Consider the following 26,858-nt stretch of genomic DNA (forward strand, 5'->3'; position numbering starts at 1 on the left):
GTGGGCGCCTGTAGTCTCAGCTACTCAGGAGGCTGAGGCAGGAGAATGGTGTGAACCTGGGAGGCGGAGCTTGCAGTAAACCGAGATTGTGCCGCTGCACTCCAGCCTGGGTGATACAGCGAGACTCTGTCTCAAAAAATAAATAAATAAATAAATAAATAAAAATACAAAAATTAGCCAGGCGTAGTGGTGTGTGCTTATAATCCCAGTTACTCGGGAGCCTGAGACAGGAGAATCACTTGAACCCAGGAGGTGGAGATTGCAGTGAGCAGAGATTGCGCAACTACATTTCAGCCTGGGTGACAAAGCGAGATTTGATCTCAAAAAAAAAAAAAAAAAAAAGACAATACTATTGCACACTTAAGAGACTACAGGATAGTGTAAACATATGCTTTTTGTTTGGTCTTTTATTTTTATTTATTTATTCTTTTTTTGAGATAGAGTCTTGCTCTGTCACCCAGGCTGGAGTGCAGTGGCGTGATCTCGGCTCACTGCAAGCTCCGCCTCCCAGCTTCATGCCATTCTCCTGCCTCAGCCTCCCGAGTAGCTGGGGCTACAGGCGCCCGCCACCACGCCTGGCTAATTTTTTGTAATTTTTTGTAGAGATGGGGTTTCACCATATTAACCAGGATGGTCTCAATCTCCCGACCTCGTGATCTGCCTGCCTCGGCCTCCCAAAGTGCTGGGGTTACAGGCGTGAGCCACTGTGCCTTGCCTGGTCTTTTATTTTTGAGACAGGGTCTCATTTTGTTGCCTAGGTTTGAGTGCAGTGGCGCAATCTCGGCTCACTGCAGCCTCGACCTCCCAAGCTCCAGTGATCCCACTGCATCAGCCTCCCAAGTATCTGGGACCAGAGGTGCATGCCTGGCTAATTTTTCTGTTTATTTTTTTGTAGAGATGGGGTCTTGCCCTGCTGCCCAGGCTGGTCTTGAACTACTGAGCTCAAGCAATCCTCCTGCCTTGGCCTCCCAAAGTGCCGAGATTATAGGTGTGAGCCACCATGCATGGCCAATAACCTGGTTTTTTTTTTTTTTTTTTTTTTTTTGAGACGGAGTCTCGCTCTGCCGCCCAGGCTGGAGTGCAGTGGCCGGATCTCAGCTCACTGCAAGCTCCGCCTCCCGGGTTTACGCCATTCTCCTGCCTCAGCCTCCCGAGTAGCTGGGACTACAGGCACCCGCCACCTCGCCCGGCTAGTTTTTTGTATTTTTTAGTAGAGACGGGGTTTCACCGTGTTAGCCAGGATGGTCTCGATCTTCTGACCTCGTGATCCGCCCGTCTCGGCCTCCCAAAGTGCTGGGATTACAGGCTTGAGCCACCGCGCCCGGCCAATAACCTGGTTTTAATTAAGGTGTGTACGGCCGGGCGCGGTGGCTCACGCCTGTAATCCCAGCACTTTAGGAGGCCGAGGCGGGCGGATCACAAGGTCAGGAGATCGAGACCACGGTGAAACCCCGTCTCTACTAAAAATACAAAAAATTAGCCGGGCACGGTTGTGGGCGCCTGTAGTCCCAGCTACTCGGGAGGCTGAGGCAGGAGAATGGCGTGAACCCGAGAGGCGGAGCTTGCAGTGAGCCGAGATCGCGCCACTGCACTCCAGCCTGGGCGACAGAGCGAGACTCCGTCTCAAAAAAAAAAAAAAAAATAATAATAATAATAATAATAATTAAGGTGTGTACATCGTTTTCTCAGACATAATGCTACTGCACACTTAATAGACAACAGTATAGTTTAAACATAACTTCGATATGCACTAGGAAACCAAAACATTCATGTGACTTGCTTTACTGTGATATTCGCTTTATGGTTTGGAAGCAATCCTGCAGTATCTCCAAGACATGCGTGTGGACCCAAAGGAATGAGAAGGAAGAAAATAACAAAGAGTAGAAGCCAATGAAACTGATCACGTCTAGGCAGACTGACCAAGCAATAGAGTAAGAAGAAACAATCCGTATCAGCAATGAAAAAGGAGACATCACTACAGACCCTTCAGACAGTCAATGTAGAATAAAGGAATAATTTGGACCATATGCCAATACTTTGGACGGTTTGGGTGAAATGGACATTTGGGGCTGTATTAATAGCAAGTGTAAATGCCTGAGGGTACTAGCCCGGCTGGTGCATGTAGCGGCTGTGGACAGGATAATGTTGTCCAAGCAGTCTGTCTGATGGTGGTGAGTCAGACAGATAGCACTGATCAGAGGGCAGCGGGAAGCCATTTGGAGGTTCTGGGCAGAAGAGTGGCCTGGCCAAGCGTGTACTCTGAAGATGCCCTCCAGCTGCTTCTGTATGAAGAATACCTAAGAATAGGTAGCCTTGTAGGGGGCCCTGGTGCCTCTTTATTAGGAGAGCCAGGCCTGGAGCCCAGCAAACAATGGCAGGGTGTGGGAGTGAGAGGGAGGAGGGGAAGGCAGGGCCTGGAGCCTGGCATGGGTGCCACAAATGGGGTTCCAAGAGACACTGGAGGTCGGGGGGGGGGCTTTGCTACACAAACCTACAGAGGACATGAAGCCAGGGGCAGCTGGGTGGCCTTCAGGGGAAGCAATGCCTGTTTTTCTGTCCCAGCCTGACAGGAGGGCCTCATACCTACCCCTACTGCGGCTCAGAAAAGGACGCCTGAGGGGTCAGAAGGACCCTTCCCTGCTGGGGCCAGGGGAACTCAGAGCCTGAACACATGCATGACCATCTCCATCTCCGGCACCAACCCCAGCTGCAGGTGAGCTGCATCCATGTGAGGGCACTCAGCCTGGTGAGAATAGGGAGGGTCCACGAGAGGGTCCCAAGAACGCAGGGCCCTGATGCAGGGAAACAATCAAGAGATGCAGAGACATGAAGGACATGGACTGGGGTAAGCGCCTGCTGCCTCGGTTTATCTATCTGGATTGCGGGCAAGTCGAAGAGAGCCTGGTGTCTGCCCACCCCACCAGACTCCTCCAGGCTCAAGCCCAGGTCGTATGAGGCCCGTCCCAGCCATTCTCCCGTGGCACAGCCTGCACCCCCACCACCCCGCAAAGCCTGAACGAGACGCGCTCTGTCTTCTTCCTACCGCGGCGTGGCTGTTCCTTCGCCTGCACCTGTGTCTCAGCTAGCACCCACGTCTCTCTCACGGGCCAGACTGGGTGTCACCAACCTGGAATGGCCCCCACAAACCCCAGGCTGGGTCAGGGGCCTCCATGGAGCTCCCGCAGCCCCCCAAGTGCCCCAAACAGGACCGTGTTTGCTGGAAGCATGAGAGTGAAGGAGGTTGCCCTTTGCAAGGCGAGGAGTCCGCTCCTTGGAGATAGCAGGCTGGGGCCCCTGTCGCCAGTATCCCTGATCAGGATGGGGCTGGCCCACGAGGTTGGGGTTCTGCCCGTTCCCAGCTCTGCACCTGCATCTCTGAGCCTCAGTTTCCTCACCTGTGGGATGGGGCGATGGCGTGCGCCCCCCTACCACAGCCCACCTGCTGCTACTCACCGAGCAGGCTCTGCCGCTCCTCTTTCTTCCGGGCCTTCTGCTTGGCCTCCAGCTGTACCACAGACAGGGACGGGCCCACCGTGGGGCTGGGGAGGGCGCTGGCGGCAAAGCGTGCCAGCAGGCCCAGCCCACTCTCCTCCAGGCCCGGCGACAGGGCCCGCTCCCGGGCACCCAGCCTATAGCCGCTGCCGCTGGCCTCATCCTCCTCCTCGAGCTCCTCCTCCTCGTCCTCCTCCTCCGAGCTCTCATCTGGCGTGCAGAAAACAGGGACCAAGTCAGAGCCTTAGCCTTGGCGAGGGCTGCCCCCCACCACCCCCTGGCCTGGAGTGGCCTCTGGGCTCCAGCCTAGCCCCTCAGTCCTCAGCAGGGGGCTGCCGGGGATGGATGCAGACCCAGCCCACGGTTCCCCCCACCCGATGGCCCAATGCCCCCGGCCAGCTGAGCCCAATGCGGGCATCCCGGAAAGCCCAGAGGTGGGCAGCGGCCTTGTGTGTCAGGGTGGGCTTCTGTGAAGGGCACCAACATGCACCTGTGCTGTGGCAGGGGCCAGACACACGGACAAGGACTGGAGACAGCGCTCTCCACGGTCACACGCACACACGCCCCAACACACAACACAGAGGCAGGAGAGGAGAAGGAAAGAGGAAGCGGAGGGAGGTGAGCAGGGAAGAGGGCCCTGGGGGCTCAGGCCAGGGGTTCTGGGCACAGGTGCCCGCGGCAGCTTTACCAGCTGAGTCCTGGAGGCTGGCGGCAGGAGAAGGTGGAGTTCAGACTCTTCCTGGGGGCCAGGGGACCCCCATGGTTTCAGCCCTGAGAAGGGATCTGGAGTCTAAAGTTGACTCCTGGCATCGCTTGAACCCGGGAGGTGGAGATTGCAGTGAGCCAAGATCACGCCCCTGCACTCCAGCCTGGGTGACAAGAGTGAGACTTGGTCTCAAAAAAATAAAATAAAATAAAGTTGACTCCTGACTGGGCGCAGTGGCTCACGCCTGTAATCCCAATGCTTTGGGAGGCCGAGGCAGGAGGATCACTTGAGCCCAGGAGTTTCAGACCAGCCTGGGCAACGTAGAGAGTCCCTGTGTCTAATTTTTTAGAAAAATTAATTTTAAAAAATTAAGTTGACTCCTAGCAATCCCCCATTCTGAGGAGGCTGGGCAAGTGCTTGGCCCTCTCTGAGCCTCTGTTTTCTCACCTGCAGCAAGCAAGGGGTGACCCTCCCCAGCCCACTGGCTCAGCCAAGGGCAGGGTCCAAAGAGAATCATTTGCATGGAGGAGGAAGCGATTTGCAAGCTTAAAGACGACCAAACAGAAACAGGGCCACCCCTGTGACTTGCAGGCAGGAACTGTGCTGTCCCCGTGCCCAGGGAGCTAAAGCCAGCTGTGACTTCACTCATGGGATGCCCAGGAAGGGCAGGGGTAGACTGAGGCCCAACGGGGTTAAGCAGTTGGGCAGTAGAAGAGCAGGCTCGAACCCAGAGCTGGCAGACTGTCTAAAGAAGCCCCAGGGCTGGGCAAGGTGGCTCACTCCTGTAATCCCAGCACTTTGAGAGGCTGAGGCGGGAAGATCTCGAGGCTGGGAGTTCGACCAGCCTGGGCGACAGAGCAAACCTTGTCTCTACCAAAAAAAAAAATTTTTTTTTTGAGACAGAGTCTTGCACTGTCGCCCAGGCTAGAGTGCAGTGACTCGATCTCGCTCACTGCAAGCTCCGCCTCCCAAGTTAACGCCATTCTCCTGCCTCAGCCTCCCGAGTAGCTGGGACTATAGGCGCATGCCACCACGCCCAGCTAATTTTTTTTTGTATTTTTAGTAGAGATGGGGTTTCACCGTGTTAGCCAGGAATGGTCTCCATCTGCTGACCTCGTGATCTGCCCACCTCAGCCTCCCAAAAGCGCTGGGATGACAGGCGTGAGCGCCCCCGGCCCCCCAAAAAAATTTTAAAAATTAGCCAGGCATGGTGGCACACACCTGCTGTCCCAGCAACACCGGAGGCAGAAGCGGGAGGATCACTTGAGCTCAGGAGTCCGAGGCTGCTGTGAGTTACAGTGGCACCACTGGAGTCCAGCCTGGGTGACAGAGCGAGACCCTGTCTCAAGAATAAATAGGCCAGCGCAGTGGCTCATGCCTGTCATCCCAGCACTTTGGGAGGCTGAGGCAGGTGGATCACGATGTCAGGAGATCGAGATCAGCCTGGCCAACCTGGTGAAACTCCATCTCTACTAAAACTACAAAAATCAATCAGGCGTGGTGGCGGGCACCTGTAATCCCTGCTACTCGGGAGGCTGAGGCAGAAGAATCACTCGAACCCGGGAGGCAGAGGTCATAGGGAGCCACGATCGCACCACTGCACTCCAGCCTGGGTGACAGAGCGAGACTCCATCTCAAAAAATAATAATAAAAACTTAAAAAAAAAAAAGAAGCCCCAGCCTGTCTCTCTGGTTGGTGACTTAAGATGAGCATTATCCGGTAACCTTCCCTGCCTACCTGAGAGTTTGCAGCCCCCAGAGCCCAGCCCAGGCTCACAGGACAAAGGCAGCTGGCAGACAAGAGGCTCCCTGCACACAAACCAAAATCTCCCCCACCAAAAAGAGAGACTGTCTTGAGGCAGAGACTTACTTCCAAGGACAGGCAGGTGGGAGGCCTCAGAGAGCAAACTCCGCCCTGGGATGCCACATCCAAAGTGTCACCCACAAGCAGGTGACAGGGGCGCCTGTCTGCCTCGCGGACCAGAGTGCTGGGAGCGGGAAGGTGACTCTGGGTGCCGCAGGGCTGGAAGGTGACCCCTTCCAGCAAGAAGAGGCAGATGCCAGACCCTCTCTCTCCAGGATGGGGAGCAGTCTAGGCTCGGGGAGACGGACGGGGAAGACGGACAGCCAACTCCACAGTCTCCTGCCAATGCCCCAAGCCGCCTGCTTGCTTAAGCAACTTGTGGCCAAAAGCGGTGGCCCCAGGGGTGCCAATGAGGGCAGAGGTTCTGTCTGTCTACTCGTGTATTGGAGGGAGCCCGGATTTCTGCTGGGCCACCTCACAGAGGACGGTGATGAGTCTGAGGAGTCCGCAGAGGGGTAGAGGGAGGGAGGGAGGGAGGAGCCAGAGGGAGAGGGAGGAGGTTTGTTAAGAGGGTGAGAGGGGAGACTGGCCCCCAGAGCGATGGATGAAGCAGGCTGGAGAGGCCAGCCGGGCAGGCGGGGACAGGCAGGCAGGCAGTGCACACTTGCGATCATTCACATTGCAGGCGTCACATGGCTCTGTCTCCGCCCCAGTGGGCCACAGCGGCAAAGCAGGCTAAGTGTAGGCAGACTTTCAACAGCGCCTGGGTCCCCCACATCGGGTCTCCCTGGGGTGGGCCAATTTGAGCAGGGTGGTGCCGAGGGGTGCTGGTTAGGGGGTGGGGGCGGAGGGTTGGGCATGAGGCCAGGGATCTTCCCTTCTTGCCACTCAGGTGTGCAGACTCCAGAAATCTTTCCCATCCAGAGGAATTCTCAACCAGCAGGGGCTGCGGCGGGAGGGCGAGCTCTGGGTTTCTGGACGCCCACAACGTCCACACCAGAGCCCAGAAAGCCGGGAGCAGCTCGATGCCTGCATGCTGGCATGGGAGCCCCTCCCGCCTCCCTGCGTGCTTGACAAGGCCACGCCTGCTGCCCCTGCGGGGTCTGGGGCACACTCCGCTAGCGTCTGCGGCAGGCCGGGGAGCAGAGGGGCTCTCAGGACCAAGAAAACCTTTCTGGAGTTATCCACACCTGAGGCAACAAAGCCTGCCAAGGGTTGGGGACAGGGAGGGGGGGGAAAAAAGTCCCATCAAAGTAACCCAAGGAAATGCAGAAAAACTTTTTTTTATTATGATTTAAAGAAAAAAACAACAACAAAAAAAGATCTTGGCTCAGGACATGGGGTTGGCGGTGACAGGTTGGTGGTAAATGTCAGAGCGATCTGCTGCTGCCAGACCCGGTGGGGGCGAACCCCGAGGAGGGAGGTGCACGGAGGACAGAAAGAAAAGCGTTTTGCCTACCTACGGAGCAACGAGCCAGGCTCGCACCCAAGCTCAGTGACCCGCTGCGCCGTCTGCCCTACTCCCAGCCTTCGCTTTGCGTCCAGAGTGCAGCGTGAGAGCAAATGCAAGAGACCAAAACAGACATTCAAAGCGTCATGGGGAGGGGTCAAGGGTGGAGGGATGGTCGGGCTGCTGGAAGAAGCAGACACACTAGAAAAGCCAAGCCAGTTATGGAGTTTAGTACCAGGTCAGCGAGGCCCTATTACCCAAATATCCCTTTCAAGACCTGCTCAATGGTGGACTGGCGGGGGTGGAGGGGGGCACTGAGGAGCCTGGACCTCCCCAGCCTCCCCTCGCCCGCCGCACTCCCCTATCTGGGTCCTGTCCACTTGGCACTGTGGCATCCAGCCTGGAGCCCCTTCCTAAGAGGCCTAGGGGGCTGCCTGCTTCTCTGTGGGGTCTGAGCTGGGGCAGGAGGGCTCAAAAACTTGGAAGTGGGAACCATGGCTTTAAGGAGGCGTGGGGTGGGGGCGTGCGGTCCAGCCCATGGGGGAGATGGGGGAGAGGGAGGAGGCTGGGGAGGGACAAGGGAATCATAAACTAACCCGACTCATCCACGGACGGCCAGGGCAGGGGGAGGCCTCAGAAAATGAGGCTGGCCAGTGGGTCACGGGCCTTTCTTCTTGGCCCGGGCGGCGTTCGCTCAGAGGGGTAGTAGCAGCCCAGGGGAACATGGGCCCTGGGGCATCGTACTCCTTGCCATACCACCTCCTGGTCACCCAAATGGATCTCTGCCAATTTGGAGGGGAGGTCTGGGAGGGGAGGTGGTAGACCAGGAATTCGAGAGCAGGGCTGGAAAAACAGGGCGGGGTGGGGGGACAGCGTTCAGGTCCCGGGGTGCCCGAGCCAGGTCAGACCCAGGGACATGATGACATCCCTCCCCAGGCTTTCCTCAGGGAGTAGCTAACATTCAGGTGTGGCTACCCAGGGCCTGGGGGATCCCTTCGGCTGGCCCTAGGGGGAGTTTACCCTGAAGCAAATCCTAAAACCAGGGCTAGGAAAAAATGTCAGAGCTTCACCTGCTTTCCTTTCTTGGGGCATTTCTGGTTGAAGGGCCTGAAAGGCTCACACATGTCTCATCTCAGAAGCACAGTTCTGACACTGGAGACGGCAAGGCCAGTGGGTTCTCAGGGCCCAGGCGGCTCTCTTTTGAGAACCGAGGTGGCTGAGGACCCCGAGCTGAGACCAGGGCAGCCTCTCTCCAAACAAAGCATGACATTCTGTCCCTAGACACGGCAACAGAGCCGCTTTCGTACTGAATGACAGAGACCGGGGGTGTCAAAGGCTCTGGGCCCTGCGCTGCCTACACGCCCTTCAAAACAGAAATACACGTGAGAAGCCAAGTGTTTATAAATAATAGTTTTTAACCACTGGCAAGTAAGAACAGAGCTTTAAGAAAATAAAAGACAAAACAAGCAACTAAAAAACATGATGATGCTGGAGGTGAAGGCGCTTGATTTTAAACCTGAAAAATGAAATGAATGCCAATCGATACCAGGGATATTTGAATAACACAGGCAAGCGGCAGGCGGCACGGTCCCGTCCCTACTCCTTCTGGGTGGGGAGGAGGGAGGGGAGGAGGTGGGGGAGAAACAAAATGAGAGGGAAGCGTCAACCTAATGTCTAGTAAGGACACAGCAAGAGAGACAAGGCACACAGGTTTAGTTAAAAATGAACTCGATATGTTTAATAAAGCTTGGTATTACCAAAATCGCAGTACAAACATCAAGTCACACGCCCACACGACAGAATTCCATTTACAAAATGTTCCTCGGGAAGCCTCCACCAAACCCGTGCCCAAAGAGAACCCGACCCAAGCCTGGGGTCTCTGGGTGGGCAGAAAAGGTGAGTGCGGGAGTTGGGGGGAACTCTGGGAGAGGGGGAGGAGGGCAGGGAAGAGGGAAAGTGGAGAAAAACGCAGACTCAAAAGCAGTCCATATAAGAGCTCAAAAAGAGCCAGCCGGTGATATTATCACAATGATACAGTACAAATCAAAGCAAAAATCAAAACCATTCAGCTGATTAACAGCAGGCTACGCTGCCAAGAACCCAGATGGCAGCCTTCTCGCGGCCATCCGCACGGGCCTCCTCACCCGCCATCTCTCCCGTGCGCCCACTCGCTTCCCTCTCGCTCACTCGCACGCACTCTCTCGCTAGGAAACACGGAAGGTATTTTGTGTTTGGAGCTAGTAACCTTGGTCAAACGATTCCTCCGAGTCGTCGCTGAAGGAGGAACGCGCCTCGGCCTCTCGAAGCAGCAAACAAAACGGCTGCTTCCTGCTGGTGGCCGGCTTGGGTTTCAGAGTCCGGGGGGCCACCAGGCCCCTCTTGGTCAGCTTGGGGCCGCCAGCCGCCTTGCTGTTCTTTGCCACCATGCCACACAGGAGAGAAGGCGTCAGTTTGGAGCTGGAGGGGCCTTGGGCGGGCCACTCGTCCTTCAGGAATTCTTCGTCTTCCTCTGAGTCCGTATCTGCAGTCAAAGTAGTTTTTAATAGAGATAAGTCACAGGGCAGCGGGAGCTGGTGTCATTGTATTGGTTTTAATGGTTCTGAGAACGCACTGGAAGGTGCCAGAACAAACAGGTCTGAATACCTAGTAGGCAGCCGTGGGAAGGCCTTGCCCAATGTCACCAGCTCCCCTCCCAGTCCAGGCTTCTTCCTTGCTCCGGGTGCCTCGGCCATTGCACGGCATCTTCCGAGTGCTGGACCCAGGCCCTTCCTAGACTGGATGCTTCCAGCCTCACCCACCAGTCACTCCAGCCTTTCCGGGCACCAGGGGATGAGAGGAGCCCTATGCTCAGGAAGGACTGTCCCCTGGTCACGGTGGTCACTGCCTGTCCCATGGGATTACAATGACCCAAGGGCGACAACTGCAGAGGACCTGACTCAGGAGGGGAAGGGCTCATGAGAGCAGATCACGCGTTCTCTTCCCAACGCCCCTCCCAGCGGCCTCCTAATGGCAGCACGAGACAGGCCACGGTAAGGGTGTTTACGCCATGGAAATGGGCAAATGCTGTTACCGCTAGCTATTCCCTTGCTCTTCTTTCTACAAGCCGGTGCGCCGACACACCACTGGTGGCTGCCCCGAAGCCTCCAGCCTCACTATACAATGGAGGACAGGAGTCTTCAAACCTTCTGGAGAGATAACCGCCAGCTTTGGGAGGGGAGCCTGCGAAGCAGGCATTGCTCCAGTCCCCGCCATGCTCATGCCATTTTGATTTGTTTCTCATACTGGGCAAGATGGGAAGACAGGGATTCCAGAGACAGAATAATCCCTTGATCTGCTGAAATCCACTGCCAATGGGGGGAACGTGAACCAGCACAGCTACAGTTCTGGCAGCACCTGCCACCTCCAAGAGAAACCACATGCACGCGTCCACGGCAGGCATTCCTCTGACTGCTCCCACCAACACCTAAGCTTTCACTCCAGCAAGACCCTAACCTCAGGATGGTCCGGCAACTCTGGGGTGGGACAAGGTCCAGTCCCCGCCAGGCTACCAGCCCCTGCCCATCTACCAGTCAAAGCACGCTCTCTCTTGTATGTTCCAAACTGTCCCTCCCAAGGCTGTGTCCCAGGCTGGAGAGACCAGTGGGTGACAATCAACTTGGCCTCCTACAAGAACCCACAGGGAGGTTGGGCATGGTGGCTTGCATCTATAATCCCACCACTTTGGGAGGCTGAAGCGGGCAGCACACATGAGGCCAGGAGTTCGAGACTAGCCTGGCCAACAAGGCGAAATCTCATCTGTATTTTAAAAAAATACAAAAACTGTTGTATTTTCTATTTGTATTGTATTGTGGTGGTCGGCGCCTGTAATCCCAGCTACTCAGGAGGCTGAGGTGGGAGGATCACTTGAATCCAGGAGGTGGAGATTGCAGTGAGGCCAAGATCACACCACTGCACTCTAGCCTGAGCAACAGAGCAAGACATCATCTAAAAACAAACAAACAAAAAAACCAAAAAACAAAAACCCACAGGGCATGCCACCGACCCCTACAATCGAAACTGAAAAAGCAAGAGGAAACCGTTCTCGCTTCGACCTCGTCCAGCTCAGCGCCTCCCTGCCGGACACACCCCTACCTGCTTGTGGACCCTGCACTCTCTCTGACCCAGAAGTGCAGAAAAGCAGATTATAAAAAATAGAGGAGCGCTCTGCAGAGCCACGTGAATCCCACAGCCACCATCCCACTGGAGCCAGGCCCACTGAATTCCTCACTGCTACATTAGTCTGTTTCTCTCATCTGGGACAGTGGAGTTTTCAACAAAGGCAAGATGAAGTGAGGGTGCCCAGCTGACCATTCCCAGACCGGCACGGCAGCTCACGCCTCTAATCCCAGCACTTTGGGAGGCTGAGGCAGGCGGATCACCTGAGGTCAGGAGCTCAAGACCAGCCTGGCCAGTGTGATGAAACCCTGTCTCTATTAAAAATTACAAAATTAGCTAGGCGTGGTGGTGCGTGCCTGTAACCCCAGCTACTCAGGAGGCTGAGGCAGGACAATCACTTGAACCTAGGAGGCGGAGGTTGCAGTGAGCCGAGATCATGCCATTGCACTCCAGACTGGGCAACAAGAGTGAAACTCCATCTCAAAATAATAATAATAATAAATAAATAAAACGAACATTCCCTCACACGCGCCAAGAGTGAACACACCAGCTTGGAGCACTCCAGAGACCTCAGGGACAGAGCTCATCTCTGACCTTCGGTTGGACTCCATCCACATCCGCCTGAAAGTGGGGAATTCTTCCAGCTGTCACCCAGACTGCATCCACCGACCCCACTCCCTCAGAAGATCAAAAGAACAGCAATCTCCCCCCACTTTGCTGAACCCCCTTTACTTTTCCAAAATGAGCAGAGATTGAGAGAGCCAAAGAAAGCCCCTCCCTTTCCCCCCTCAGAGTGATGAGTCTCTGGCACTGTCCCTCCCTGCTTGTGCCCACGCACACTGGCCAGGAGCCTGTGCTGTACTTCTGTGATCACACCCATCCCAATCAGAGAGGCACGGAAGCCACGACACTCTCATACGTCCTCAGCACAGAAGGCACAAGTCACCAGCTTAACTCACACCCATGGGGAGCATCAGTCCTGGTGACCTGCTAGCCCAGGAAAAACACATGTACCCCAAAAAAACCAGCAGCTTAATCCTGTGCCAAGTGCCACATTCCACTCTCTGCCCACGTGAGCTCACTTAAGGCCCCCCAACAGCCCCATAAAGCAAACACTTTTTATTTTCTTTCCTTAAGAAAACACACTTTACTGTATCAGTAAACGTGTCCACTTTTTTTTTTTTTTCTTTTTTGAGATGGAGTCTGGCTCTGTCGCCCAGGCTGGAGTGCAGTGGCCAGATCTCAGCTCACTGCAAGCTCTGCCTCCCGGGTTCCCGCCATTCTTCTGCCTCAGCCTCCCGAGTAGCTGGGACTACAGGCGCCCGCCACCTCGCCCGGCTAGTTTTTTGTATTTTTTAGTAGAGACGGGGTTTCACCGTGTTAGCCAGGATGGTCTCCATCTCCTGACCTCGTGATCCGCCCGTCTCAGCCTCCCAAAGTGCTGGGATTACAGGCTTGAGCCACTGCGCCCGGCCAATGTGTCCACTTTTTGCCCTTGACATTCAAACTTCCCCCTTCTCCGCCCATGAACCGGCCAGAGCCAATCAAAAGCTCCAGATACACAGAACCAGGCAGTTGCCAATGCAAAAGCTCTCCACACGCCCCAGGGACTGGGGATTCCCAGAACAGCCACCACAGACACTGACATGGGCTAGAACCCAGGAGGCTCCTCCTGGCCTCCCTGCAGCAGCCACAAACTTAGCACCTGTCCACAAATACTGAGCAAGCACCCTCAACCAAACAGGCAGCAGGCTCTGGGCCACAAGAGGCCATGACCATGAGGGCACTCCAATCTGGCAGTCTCTTATTAAATGAGATAAAACTCCATTCTTCAGTCCCACCAGGACTGCTCCATTTCAAGAGCTCAATAGCAGCTGGGCAAGGCAGTTCACGCCTATATTGCAGCACTTTGGGAGGCTGAGGCAGAAGATCTCGAGCCCAGGAGTTTAAGACCAGCATGGACAACATAGCAAGACTTAGCCTCTATAAAAATAAAAATAAGGCCGGGCGCGGTGGCTCAAGCCTGTAATCCCAGCACTTTGGGAGGCCGAGATGGGCGGATCACGAGGTCACGAGATCGAGACCATCCTGGCTAACACTGTGAAACCCCGTCTCTACTAAAAAATACAAAAAACTAGCCGGGCGTGGTGGCGGGCGCCTGTAGTCCCAGCTACTCCGGAGGCTGAGGCAGGAGAATGGCGTAAACCCGGGAGGCGGAGCTTGCAGTGAGCCGAGATCCGGCCACTGCACTCCAGCCTGGGCGACTGAGCAAGACTCCGTCTCAAAAAAAAATAAATAAATAAAAATAAAAATAAAATAAAAATAGATTAGCTGAATGTAGTAGTGTGCACCTACGGTCCCAGCTATTCGGGAGGCTAAAGCGGGAGGCTTGCTTGAGGTCAGGAGTTCCAGACTAGCCTGGAAAACACGGAGACCCCATCTCTACGAAAATCAACATAAATTAGCTGCACGCGGTGGTACACAGCTGTAGTTCCAGGTACTCAGGAGGCTCAGAGGGGAGGACTGCCTGAGCCCAGGCAGCAGCCCGGGAAACACAGCAAGACCCTGTCTCTACAAAAAAATTTTAAAATTAGCCGGGTGTGGTGGTGCTCACCTAGTCTCAGCTACTTGGGGGAGCTAAAGCAGGAGGATCACTTGACCCAAGGAGCTCAAGGCTGCAGTGAGTTATGATGGCCCCACTGCACTCCAGCCTAGGCAATAAGGAGAGACACTGTCTCAAGAAACGCAGGGCGCAGTAGCTCACTCCTGTAATCCCAGCACTTTGGAGGCCGAGGCGGGTGGATCACCTGAGGTCAGGAGTTCGGGACCAGCCTGGCCAACATGGCAAAACCCCATCTCTACTAAAAATACAAAATTAGCTGGGCGTGGTGGCACATGCCTGTAGTCCCAGCTACTCCGGAGGCCGAGACAAGGGAATTGCTTGAACCCAGGAGGTGGAAGTTGCAGTGAGCCAAGATCGCACCACTGTGCTCCAGCCTGGATGACAGAGTGAGACTCCGTCTCAAAAAAAAAAAAAAAAAAGCAAAAACAAAACCCAAAAAACAAAAACAACTCAATAGTGGGCCACAGCCATGATGGCAGCAGGTTCCAGTGAGTAGGTGGGTCAGGCCAAACCAGTTTTAACCCCGAGTCGCCTCTTCGCACCTGAGCGCACACACTCCCTCTGGCTCTCAGGCCTCAGCATCCCCAGCAACAACATGGGGGTACCACTGTCAGAGCTGCCATAGACACAATAATGCCAGTGAAGCCCTGCATCCAGAGCCCAGCACTGGGCGCTCCATAAACGCTGTTTCCGCCAACACTTCGCTACAAAGCTGTGGTCTGCAACAGACAGCACGCTTCCTGTGGGTAGGGGAGTCCAGTCACCTCTAGGACCCTCAAGAGCAGTCGCACTCCAGACCTGTCTAGGCCAAACAGCTGCAAAATCTATGACGCGCAAGGCCTCCACGCCAATGGCATCCGGAAGGCAAGCGGACGGCGGGTAAGGAGAGCGCTGGCGGACGTCGGCTTCCAATCGCCAATCAAGGGCGCCCACCAATCACCGGCACCAGCCCGGCATCACACTCGCCAATCACAGGCATATCCGCTTCAGGCGGCCTCCCCCCAACTTCCGGCTTGGCGGCCATGCCAAGCCTAGGCACTTTAGTGCGCCCCAGAGGAGAGAGAGAGAGAGAGAGAGAGAGAGAGAGGGGAGGAGAACGGTGGAGAGAAGAGGGGAGCGAAAGAGAAAGCAGCGGACCAAAGGTGGCGCGGCATCCGCTACTTACTGTAAGAGTAGCTGCTCACTTCCGAGGCGAACGGGGAATGGGCCGACTTGGGCTGGCCTCTGGCCTTGAACCCCACCTCCATCTTCCTGGCTTTGGCGGCCCTTTTGTGTTTACCTTCTCTGGAGGATTTCAGAGACAGGCCGAGGCCCTTGGCCATCGCCTTCCTGTCCTTCCCCAGCAGGCTGTCGTAAGGAGTCAAGTACCTGCCGCAGCCCCCGCCAGTTTTCGATTTCCCCCCAGCACTGTCCGAAAACTTGAAGGGCGACTTCAACTTGTCCTGCTTGGTGAGGGAGAGGGCCTTGTCGAGCTTGCTTGCCAGCTGCTCCTGGTCGCTGGCCATCTTCTTCTTCTTAATCTTTAGCTGGAGAGGGAAGGTGGGTCATGGGTTAAAAGATTTGACAAAACAGCGTAGTGAGTGTCTGTGCACATGCTCTGCCCAGCCTGGGCTCCAATCCTTCCCCTGCCTCTGTGATTTAACTCCTCTTAGCTTCTATATCTATAAATATACATATTTATATATATATTTTTTTATATATATACACACACATATATACATATATTTAGAGACGGAGTCTCGCTCTGTTGCCCAGGCTGGGGCGCAGTGGCGTGATCTCAGCTCACTGCAACCTCCACCTCCCAGGTCCAAGCAATTCTCCTGCCTCAGGCTCCCGACTAGCTGGGAGTCGGAAGTCACTGCAGCCTCAACCTCTGGGCTCTGTGACCCTCCCGCCTCAGCTTCTCTGGTAGCTGGATGAATACAGGCGTGTGCCACCACTCCTGATTTTTTTTATTTTTATTTTTGTAGTGATGGGGTTTCACCGTGTTGCACAGGCTGGTCTCAAACTTTTAGGCTCAAGGCATTCTCCCACCTCAGCCTCCCAAAGTGTTGGGATTCCAAGCGTAAGCCACCACAACTGGCCAGCTTCAATGTTTAACTCTGTAAAATGGGGATACTTGTGTCTGGCATTACAAGGTGCTTCTGAAGATGAACTCAGGTAAGGTATGCAGTGACCACAATGTCTGGTACAAGGTAACCACTTATTAAACAGCCAGTGCTGTGGTTACATTAATCCCTGGCCCTGGCTTTCCGTGGCACTGCCTGCTGTCTCCTAAGGAAGCACTTGCAAGTGCTGCTGCCAATGGCCTGGAGAAGGCAGCTGGATTAAGAGAGGAGGAAAGGAATCAAGATCAAAACCCCAGATTGAAGCGCAGCTGATATGCCTCAGTCACCTACAGCAGCTGACAAAGACTAGTGCACAGTCCAAACCAGTTTGCCCAACTAAAGGGGCCAAACCTGCCAAAAAAAAAAATGCCTCAAGTGTTCCTTGGATGCCTGAAGCAGAAAGAACCATTAGCGATTTCACAGATTAAATTCCTGCCTGCACATCTATTGTCAGCTGTAGTCATTTGTTGAAGTGAAACATGCAGTTTCAAAGCCATTGATGCCCCACGTTTGAACATTTTATCTCAATTTTCTTTAATCAGGTGACATTTCTTAAGAAAAAAGTTGGGATGGTGGCAATTAAAACAAAAGCATCCCTTACCACAATTTTAAAGTAAAAAATATCTGGTGTACACACTGGCGATCGTTCTCTTCCTAGACCCCGTCTCCCTCCTTGAGCCTGCCCCAACAGCCCCATAAAGCAGGTGACAATATCTTAACTCTGACTCCATAAACACTTCTTATTTTCTTAAGAAAACATGCTTTCTCAACCAGGTCAACCAAAATACCCCTCAGCCGGGTGCAGTGGCTCACGCCTGGAATCTCAGCACTTTGGGAGGCTGAGGTAGGCAGATCACCTGAGGTCAGGGGTTCAAGGCCAGCCTGGCCAAGATGGTGAAACCCTGTCTCTACTAAAAATACAAAAATTAGCCAGGCATGGTGGTGGGCGCCTGTAATTCCAGCTACTCGGGAGGCTGAGGCAGGAGAATCGCTTGAACCTGGGAGGCAGACGTTGCAGTGAGCTGAGATTGTGCCACTGCACTCCAACCTGGGCAACAGAGTGACTCCGTCTCAAAAAAACAAAACAAAACAAAAAACTACCCCTTTGCACTGGGCTTTATGGGGAGGGATGACAAGGTACATTACTATTTACAGAAAGACACCTTAAGTGGATGATTTCAATGCTCTGAAGAAATAAGAAGACTCAAGGAGTTGGCTCTCAGCCCATTACCCCTGGAGAGTTCAGAGAGGAAATTACCATGGCACCAAGCCCTTGTTTCTTAGAACTACAGAATGGCGAAGCCACTCATTAAACAATTACACCGTTAAACAACAGAGCAATTGCATTATTTGGTTAAGAACTTGTATCTCTGCTTGGCTTTAGCAAAGGGTCATGCAGCACACGGAGGGAGATAGCTTTTAGGTCTCCTGTCTCTGAAGCTGTGTTACTTCGGTAGGTCTCTGACCTCCTCTGGGCCTTAATCTCCCCCTCTGTAAAATAAGGATTGGAGAAGAGTCGTCATTCTGGCACTAAGACAGCCACTTCTAAGGTTTCTGTACAGGAACAAGGGGCCTGCAAAGGGAGCGTGAACTCTTAACATACCCTCCAGACACCTCCCTGAAAGATCTCACACACCTGGAAGACTGGGTTACTCACCTGACTGATGAAGTCGGACGAGGCCTCATGTTCATCCCAAGTCTGGTTCCTCCCCCTGGCTTTCCCCATTCCGACGAGGGCATCATGTTCCTCCTCAGACCCCTTGTGTCTCTTTCTTATCCCTGCTCCCAGCTCATAGTCATCTGTTGTCAGCAGAGACTTGCTGTTCAGCCTGAAACGCAGACGCACTACCGGTCAGCACCCTGGCCAGACAAGACTTGCGGGCTGGGGTCCACCCTCGTGGCCCTGAAGGGTTGGGCTCTGGACCCTGAAGCGTGGACAGTGATGGCAGAGTGATGGGCGTGGGGAGATGGATCTTGTAAATTACAACAGTGCTGGAATTCTGGGATATTTGTGAATGAGGCAGAATGAGAGTTTAAGGTGAAAGAAGGAAAAAAGCGTTTTCTTTCTTGTGTGCTTTCACGCGTACACTCACACACATCTCTGTGTGGTCAGATACCTATTAACCATATCGTGCCAAGAACAAAGATCAGAAACGCCAACGAAATCCACCAGGATGGCAGGGGGAGTTTAGGACACAAGTTTACACGAAGAAGGATTCCAGTCTGTCTTCTCCAGCAAGGAAAAAAAAAACAAAAAAGGAGCCATTTGCTGGTCTCCGGAATCCCGTGCGCAGTGGCAATGGGGACACAGACGTGGCTTAGAAGCCCCACTTGCTTGCTTTAAGCTGAAACTTCACAGGTGATCGAAACAGCCAATCTGTACTTGGCACTCACTCACTGTGTGTCTTGCACTGTTAGTGACATGTATCTTGGCCACAAACATTTGGTGCTGCTGTATTTTATTTATTTTTATTTTTATTTTTTGGATGGAGTCTCACTCGGTTGCCCAGGATGCAGTGCAGTGGCTCAATTTCAGCTCACTGCAGCCTCTGCCTCCCAGGTTCAAGCAATTCTCCCACCTCAGCCTCCCGAATAGCTGGGACTACAGGCACACACCACCACGCCCGGCTAATTTTTGTATTTTTAGTAGAGATGGGGTTTCTCCATGTTGCCCAGGCTGGTCTCAAACTCCTGACCTCAAGTGATCCGCCTGCCTCGGTGGCCTCCCAAAGTGCTGGGATTATAGGCATGAGCCACCGTGGCCAACCTGTGTACTTAATTTTTTTAGATGAGAAAATAGGCTCAGAAAAGCAGACACCTGGCCTGAGGTCAGTCACACTAAGGGATGGTGCTGGGACTCAAGAATAGGAAATTTAACCAGTGCAGGCCACACCCCTGACCACCACACTGCTAGTGGCCGCAGCCTCCTGCCGTCTTCTCCAGGAAACTCTCCCTGCCCCTGCTGTGGCCGGCGAGGGATATTTCTACCACTCTCCATCCTCTCTTCACTCAGAAACATCCAAGGATGTTAAATGCAAGACGTGGGGGCCTTGGGGCTGTTTTATCCTGAGAAGACCTGTGGCCTTCCTACTGCCTCTCCTGTGCCCCCCGAAGGCTCCCGGGCTCCTCCTGCTTCCTCAGGGCAGGTCTTGAGCCACCTAGCGTCTACCCCACCCTCCTGTCCCAGGCTCAGAACACTCCGGCCCCTTTCCTTGACGGGCCCCTTTGCGCCCGTGCTACAGACACCGACGGAAGGATGAAGCATCTTTTCTGTGTACGCCTCGCCCTGCGGGAAAAGCTCTCGTTCCAGCTGGCGTTCAGAAAGACCCACACAGGCGCCCCACAAGGCTGCGACCGCCACCCGAGGAGGAGGAGCTTGTCCCCAAGTGCCAGAAGGAGCCAGCCCTGGTCTCGGGGGCAAGCCAGCAGGTCCGGCATGGCGGAGACCGAGCCACAGCCAGGTCACAGTCCGTCCCAGCAAGCAAGGCTGGCAGCCCAGCGGGTCCTTCCGCAGGGAGGAGGCGCATGTAAAAGAGGAATTAGGCCCTAGGCGTGAGGAGGCAGGCGTGGCAGGAAGACAGGTGAAGCGCTGGGTTAGGACATGGGAAAAATCTGTCGCAGGAGCCATCCATCCACTTCAGCACTGGCCTCGCTCCCTCCTGGCCCGGGCAGCACAGTCCGTGCTCCCCGAGGGCCACTGCTGCAGGTAGGTCAGAGCCCGAGGGACGCGAGGTCCCCCAGTACCCCGAGGCAGGCCCCGCGTGGGGCCCGGGCTCCTCCCCTCAAGCTGTGTGCCAGTCCCCGACCCACCGAGGGGCCAGCCTTACTTTCCGCTACTGTGGCCGCTCTTCCCTCTCTTGCGGGGGGGCGACAGGGTGCTCGGGGCGTGGGTCCGTTTCCGCGGCCTGCCAGGGCCTCTGCGTGCCAAGCTTCTATGGGGTTCCTCGCGCCTGTCCCTTAAAAAGAATCACACGCTTGGCTGTGACGCTGGGGTTCGGGCGGGACGTGGAGAACGGGCACACGACGCACACACGGCGTCGGGTCCACGCACACCTCGACGGCTGCTGCGCGCCTGGGGGCCTGGCCGGCCGGGGCGGGGCCCCACGGGGCGGGCGGGGGACACACTCACTCGGAGTCCCGGCGGCGCTGCAGCTTCACCAGCTCACGCTGCTTCTCCTTGTACTGGCGCTGGACCTCGGCCAGCCGCATCCGGAAGTCGAGCTCCAGGGCATCCATGTCCTCCAGGGAAGACTTCATGGCGTACATCTGGGGGAAGAACCGGGAGAGGAGGAGGGGGTGAGGACGCCACTGCCCAACGACGCCCACCGCCCACCCAGGTGCCCCGAGGGAGGGGAGACGGCACTGGGAGCTGGGGCTCGAGTCCCACCGCTGCCACCTCCTAACTGAGGCCATGGCCTCATCGTAGGCAAAGGACCCTGTGTTGACTCTGCGGGGCTGTGGCAGAGCTCAATTAGATGGCATGCCTGAAGCACAGCACTTGCGTATGACACCTGCTCCATCAGTGAGGGCCATTGTGTCATTTATAAATGGAGGCTCAGTGAGGGGATGCTGCAGCCCCAGGCCCAGTGGGCACCTAAGGCCAGAGCTACATGTGACCCTGGGCTACTCTCTTGCCACTGGATCACACCGCGACCTGTATGGTGTGCCCGACATGCTAGCAGATGGGTAAACTGAGTCCCCGAGAAGGGCAACCACTTGCCTGGGACCACATAGCATGTCAGCACAAGGAGCTGAATGTAGCTCAGCCCTCTCTGGCGCCAAAGCCAGCCACGCCCGAGCAGAAGGGCACCTCCACAGAGGGGACTCCCACCCGGCCTCAGCCCGCGAGCCCCAGGGAGGAAGCAGCCGGCCACTCACCCGCTCCTCCTTCTTGCGCATCCAGCTGTACTTCTTGTTGGGCTTTAGCTCCCGCGGGAGCCGCAGGTTCTTGAGCGGGTCCACTACAGGCCCATCCAGCACCTCCCTCAGCATGTGGCTGCCCGCTGCCAGCAGACTCTCCAGTGAGGGCCGGGCCACCAGGGCCCGCTCCGCACCTGCAGACAGGAGGCAGGTAACAGGGCGCTGCCGCCACCGCCCCACCCGACCCCAAATGGGGATGGCAAGGTCCAGGGCAAGCACAGGCCCCAGGCCACACGTACCCATCCCCCAAGGTGCTGAGTGGACAGAGGCCTTTGTGACATGCCGGAAGTCCTGAGCATCTCTCAACAAGAACGGGGGAGAAGGACGGGCACAGTGGCTCATGCTTATAATCCCAGCACTTTGGCTGGCTGAGGCGGGCGGATCACCTGAGGCCGGGAGTTCAAGACCAGCCTGGCCAACATGGGAAAACGGTGAAACCCCATCTCTACTAAAAATAACAAAAACTAGCCGGCTGTAGTGGCACACGCCTGGAATCCCAGCTACTCAGGAGACTGAGGTGGGAGAATCGCCTGAACCCAGGAGGCAGAGGTTGCAGTGAGCTGAGTTTGCACCACTGCATGCCAGCCTGGGCAATAGAGCAAGACTCCATCTCCAAAAAAAAAAAAAATAGGCCGGGCGCGGTGGCTCACGCCTGTAATCCCAACCCTTTGGGAGGCTGAGGCGGGCAGATCATGAGGTCAGGAGATCGAGATCATCCTGGCTAACACGGTGAAACGCAGTGAGCCGAGATGGCACCATTGCACTCCAGCCTGGGCGACAGAGCGAGACTCTGTCTCAGTCCATCTATCAACAGAACAGGAGAGAAGGCAGCACGCCCGCCACAGGGTCCTGTGCTCTATTCCCAGAGTACACTGGGCACAGCAAAACCTCCAGAGGGAGGGCCTCCAAAGGCCGAAGGATACTTCCCAGCAGTACAGCTCTCCTTTCACTTATTTGTATGTACATTTTTCCGTAGCTAATATACATGGCTCTTATAATCAGAAAAAAGTCCAGGATGAAAAATACAAACCAAGCAGAAAGGTATAAAAAAAAAAGACAGTCTGCGGCCGGGCGCGGTGGCTCAAGCCTGTAATCCCAGCACTTTGGGAGGCTGAGACGGGCGGATCACGAGGTCAGGAGATCCAGACCATCCTGGCTAACACGGTGAAACCCCGTCTCTACTAAAAAACATACAAAAAACTAGCCGGGCGAGGTGGCGGGCGCCTGTGGTCCCAGCTACTCGGGAGGCTGAGGCAGGAGAATGGCGTAAACCCGGGAGGCGGAGCTTGCAGTGAGCTGAGATCTGGCCACTGCACTCCAGCCTGGGCGACAGAGCGAGACTCCGTCTCAAAAAAAAAAAAGTCTTCTTCCTTCCTCCTGCAACACACAGGTCCCCCCCTTGGGAGGCCACTGTGGGTGCAGTTTCCAGAAGACAGTTCCAGAAATGATTATGCATATTCAAATGCACATGACATCCACGGGCATCTTTTAAAATATAAAAATAAGCTGGGCGCGGTGGCTCACGCCTGTAATCCCAGCACTTTGGGAGGCCAAGGCAGGCAGATAATTTGAGGTGAGCAGTTTTGAGACCATCCTGGCCAACATGGTGAAACCCTGTCTCTACTAAAAATTCAAAAATTAACTGGGCATGGTGGCCAGCACCTGTAGTCGCAGCTATTCGCGGGTTGAAGCATAACTGCGTAAACTCAGGAGGCAGAAGTTGCAGCGAGCTGAGATTGAGCCACTCCAACCTGGGCAACAGAGTGAGACCCCGGCTCAAAATATATATATATAAAAATGTAAACTGGGTGCCTGCAGTCCCAGCTACTCGGGAGGCTGAGGCAAGAAGATCACTTGAACCCAGGAAGGTGAGACTGCAGTGAGCCACGATCACATCTGCACTCCAGCCCAGGCAACATAGCAAGCCTGTCTCAAAGAAAAAACGTACACACACACACACACAAACACACACCAACACAAATCTCAGGCTGGGCACGGTGGCTCATGCCTGTAATCCCAGCACTTCTGGGAGGCCGAGGTGGGTGGATGGCTTGAGGCCAGGAGTTTGAGACCAGTCTGGCCAACATGGTAAAACCACCCCGCTACTAAAAATACAAAAATTAGCTGGATGCGGTGGTGACCACCTGTAATCCCAACTACTTGGGAGGCTGAGGCACGAGAATCGCTTGAACCCTGGAGGTAGAGGTTTCGGGGAGCCATGATAGCCCCACTGCACTCCAGCCTGGGCGACAGAGGGAGACTGTCTCAGGGGGAAAAAAAAAAAAATCTCAACACTGTATCACACTTTGCTTTTTTTTCTGCTTAATGTCTTTTCTCAGCACAAAGCAAACATTTACCTCATTATTATCAGCTTGAACCTTATAAAAATTGCCATCTCTAAAGGTCAAAAACACTAGAATGTCAGCAATTTTAAATGGTCAAACGTGCAAAGAAGGAGCTGACGCAGAATCATGCGAGGGGGCGGGGCGGAGGAGCAGCCTAGAACCCTCTTGAACTGATGAGTTTTGATTCATCCAAGTCAGTCATCTCCCATTCATGGCATTTAGGTTCTTCCCTTTTTTTTTTTTTTTTTTTAAAGATAGGGTCTCACTCTGTGCCCCAGGCTGGAGTTCACCATCACACATCACCACAGCCTCAAGCTCCCAGGCTCAAGCAATCGCCCTGCCTCAGCCTCCTGAGTAGCTGGGACCACGGGCACATGCCATCACACCCAGCTAGTTTTTATATTTTTTGTAGAGATGGGGTCTTGCTGCGTTGCCCAGGCTGGTCTCGAACTCCTGGGCTCAACTGATCCTCCCACCTCAGTCTCCCAAAGTGCTGAGATTACAGGCGTGAGCCACTGTGTCCGGCCTCCTGTCTTTTTGTAATAGGAGCACATGGGCACATAGCTGGGACACGTGTGGTAGGAAAAGCCTCACCAATGTGATGAATATGACCAGGTGTGTGCAGTTCTCTCTCTCTCTCTGATAAATACTCCCCCAACCCTCCAGAAAGAGTGCTTCAACCACAGAGATCTTGCTTTGGTCTCCACCAAATTTAAATGAGTCCTATTACAATTTTTTAATTGACATTTCATTTTTTTAATGCAGACGAGGTCTCGCCATGTTGCCCGGGCGGGTCTTAAACTCCTGGGCACAAGCAGTCCTTCTGCCTCGGCCTCCCAAAGTGCTGGGATTACAAACGCGAGCCACCATGCCCAGCTGACATTTTCTTTGTGATCTAAAATACCAATTTTTGGCCGGACGCAGAGGCTCACACCTGTAATCCCAGCACTTTGGGAGGCCGAGGTGGGCGGATCACCTGAGGTCAGGAGTTCAAGACCAGCCTGACCAACATGGAGAAACCCCAGCTCTACTAAAAATACAAAAAATTGGCCGGGCATGGTGGCCCATGCCTGTAGTGCTAGCTACTCAGGAGGCTGAGGCAGGAGAATCGCTTGAACCCGAGAGGCGGAGACTGTGGTGAGCCGAGAACCATATTCTCTATTGGCAAAGTTCCACAGACAGACATGACTAATGATGCTGCTGAGGGGGGAGCTTCTCTTCCTTGGCACCATTCACATTTCACTATTCATTCGCATCCCTGCTGAGGGCTGTCCTCTGCCTTCACTGTAGGGTGTCTTGCTGAGTCCCTGCCTTTACCCACTAGATGGCAGTAGTGCTCCCCCCAAGCTGTGACAACCAAAACTGCAGTTGCCAATGTCCCCTGGGGGAACAAAATCACCTCTAGTTGAGAATACTTGTTTTGCTCTTCTTATATCTTTTTTTTTTTTTTTGAGACTGAATCTCACTGTCATCTCACTCTGTCATCTCACTCTGTCGCCCAAGCTGGAGTGCAGTGACAATCTCGACTCACTGCAACCTCCGCTTCCTGGGTTCGAGCAATTCTCCTGCCTCAGCCTCCCGAGTAGCTAGGATTACAAGTATGTGTCACCACGCCCAGCTAATTTTATTTTTAGTAGAGACAGGGTTTCGCCATGTCAGCCAGGCTGGTCTCGTACTCCTGACCTCAAGTGATCCACCCGCCTTGGCCTCCCAAAGTGCTGGGATTCCAGGTGTGAGCCACTGCGCCCAGCTGCTCTTCTTATATCTTTAGGGAAACTGAGGCCACAAAGCCGCAAACCTGATCAGCTCCCAAAGGCTGATGTTAGATTGAAACCGTCTCGCCCACCCCATGGTGATGCCTCTGCGCCACCTACCCCCGCCCCAAGTTCCTGCGAGACGTGGAGTCTACAATGTCAGGTAAGGACGGAGGGCTGCTCTGTTCTCCAGGAGGGGACCAAGGTACAACTGTGTCACCTCCTTCACCCTCCCACAAACCTATTTTCCCGAAGCTCTTAACTGATCAGACAAGGGATGCCAAGCAGTGAGGGGTTCAGTCATTTCCCCACTAATTTAATATGTGAGAGTCCTAACCGCCCCGTAACCTCAGAAGGTGACCTCTGTGGGAGACAGGGCTTTTGCAGAGGTGGTCAAGTTCAAGTCATGACAGTGGGTCTTAATTCCGTAAGGCTGGTGTCCTACTAGGGTGGAGAATTCTGGGCTGGGTGCAGTGACTCACACTTGTGATCCCAGCACTTCGGGCGGCCGAGGTGGGCAGATCACTTGAGGCCAGGAGTTCAAGACCAGCACAGCCAACATGGCGAAACCCCATCTCTACTAAAAATACAAAAATTAGCTGGACATGGTGGCATGCACCTGTAATCCCAGCTACTTGGGAGGCTGAGGCAGGAGAATCACCTGAACCCAGTAGGCAGAGGTTGCAGTGAGCTGAGATCACACCACTGCACTCCAGCCTGGGCAACAGAGCGAGATTCTGTCCCAGAAAAAATTTAAAACAAAACAAAACACACACACACACACACACACACACACACACACACACACATAAAACCCAATACCAGGTAGGAAGACCAAGGGAATTTTTTTTTTTTTGAGATGGACTCTTGTTGCCTCGGCCTCCCAAAATGCTGGGATTACAGGCGTGAGTCACCACGCCCAGCCGACCAAGGGAATTTTGATTTTCTTCTACCAAAAAAAAAAGTTTCTATTGAACTATTTTAGTGAGAGAAAAGCAGCAATGAACTTTAGGACAACGGCCGCCCAGTGGGGAAGGGGCGTTGCTCACACAGGCCAATGGGAGCATGGCTTCTCCAGGCTTCCTTGAGGGTCATCTGACCATGACAATCAGAAAGCCTTGAAAAATGTGGCCTTGTTTGGACCCAACAGTTCTACCTCTGGGCATATAATCCAAGGCAATTCAGAGATATGGACAAAGATTTTTTTTCTTCAAGGATAACCATCCCGTTATTTGCAACAGAAAAAAATAAATAAATAAACTTTGTTTTAAAGCAAACGAAAATGCCTGACCATCTAAGACTGGGTCATCGAGGGCCAGGGCCACCACCAGGCAGAAAATTGGGCAGTTCCTAAAACAATGATTTTTTTTTTTTTTAACCACAGCTTTAAGCTGGCAGCTCATGCTTGTAATCCCAGCAATTTGGGAGGCCAAGGTGGGAAAATCACTTGAGGTCAGGGGTTCGCGACCAGCCTGGCCAACACGGCGAAACCCCATCTCTAC

At 54.3% G+C, this 26,858-nt stretch overlaps 1 protein-coding gene across 17 annotated transcripts in view; it reads right to left on the reverse strand.

Annotated features, from left to right (window-relative positions):
- TNRC18 (trinucleotide repeat containing 18) overlaps positions 1-26,858 on the reverse strand; it is a 125,776-nt gene that overhangs the window by 39,738 nt on the left and 59,180 nt on the right. For 13 of the 17 annotated variants that reach the window (XM_077996081.1, XM_077996084.1, XM_028845099.2 and 10 more), the window contains 7 exons: positions 21,216-21,391; positions 20,467-20,603; positions 20,165-20,293; positions 17,995-18,166; positions 15,395-15,755; positions 9,697-9,972; positions 3,454-3,702 (listed from right to left, as the gene is read on the reverse strand). In XM_077996081.1, coding sequence (XP_077852207.1) covers positions 3,454-3,702; positions 9,697-9,972; positions 15,395-15,755; positions 17,995-18,166; positions 20,165-20,293; positions 20,467-20,603; positions 21,216-21,391 — 1,500 coding nt within the window. The remainder of the gene's footprint in view (positions 1-3,453; positions 3,703-9,696; positions 9,973-15,394; positions 15,756-17,994; positions 18,167-20,164; positions 20,294-20,466; positions 20,604-21,215; positions 21,392-26,858) is intronic. The other 4 variants (XM_077996086.1, XM_077996085.1, XM_077996077.1 and 1 more) reach the window with 1 other exon arrangement.

Source organism: Macaca mulatta, chromosome 3, assembly GCF_049350105.2.
Source record: "Macaca mulatta isolate MMU2019108-1 chromosome 3, T2T-MMU8v2.0, whole genome shotgun sequence".
Classification (NCBI taxonomy): Eukaryota; Metazoa; Chordata; class Mammalia; order Primates; family Cercopithecidae; genus Macaca; species Macaca mulatta.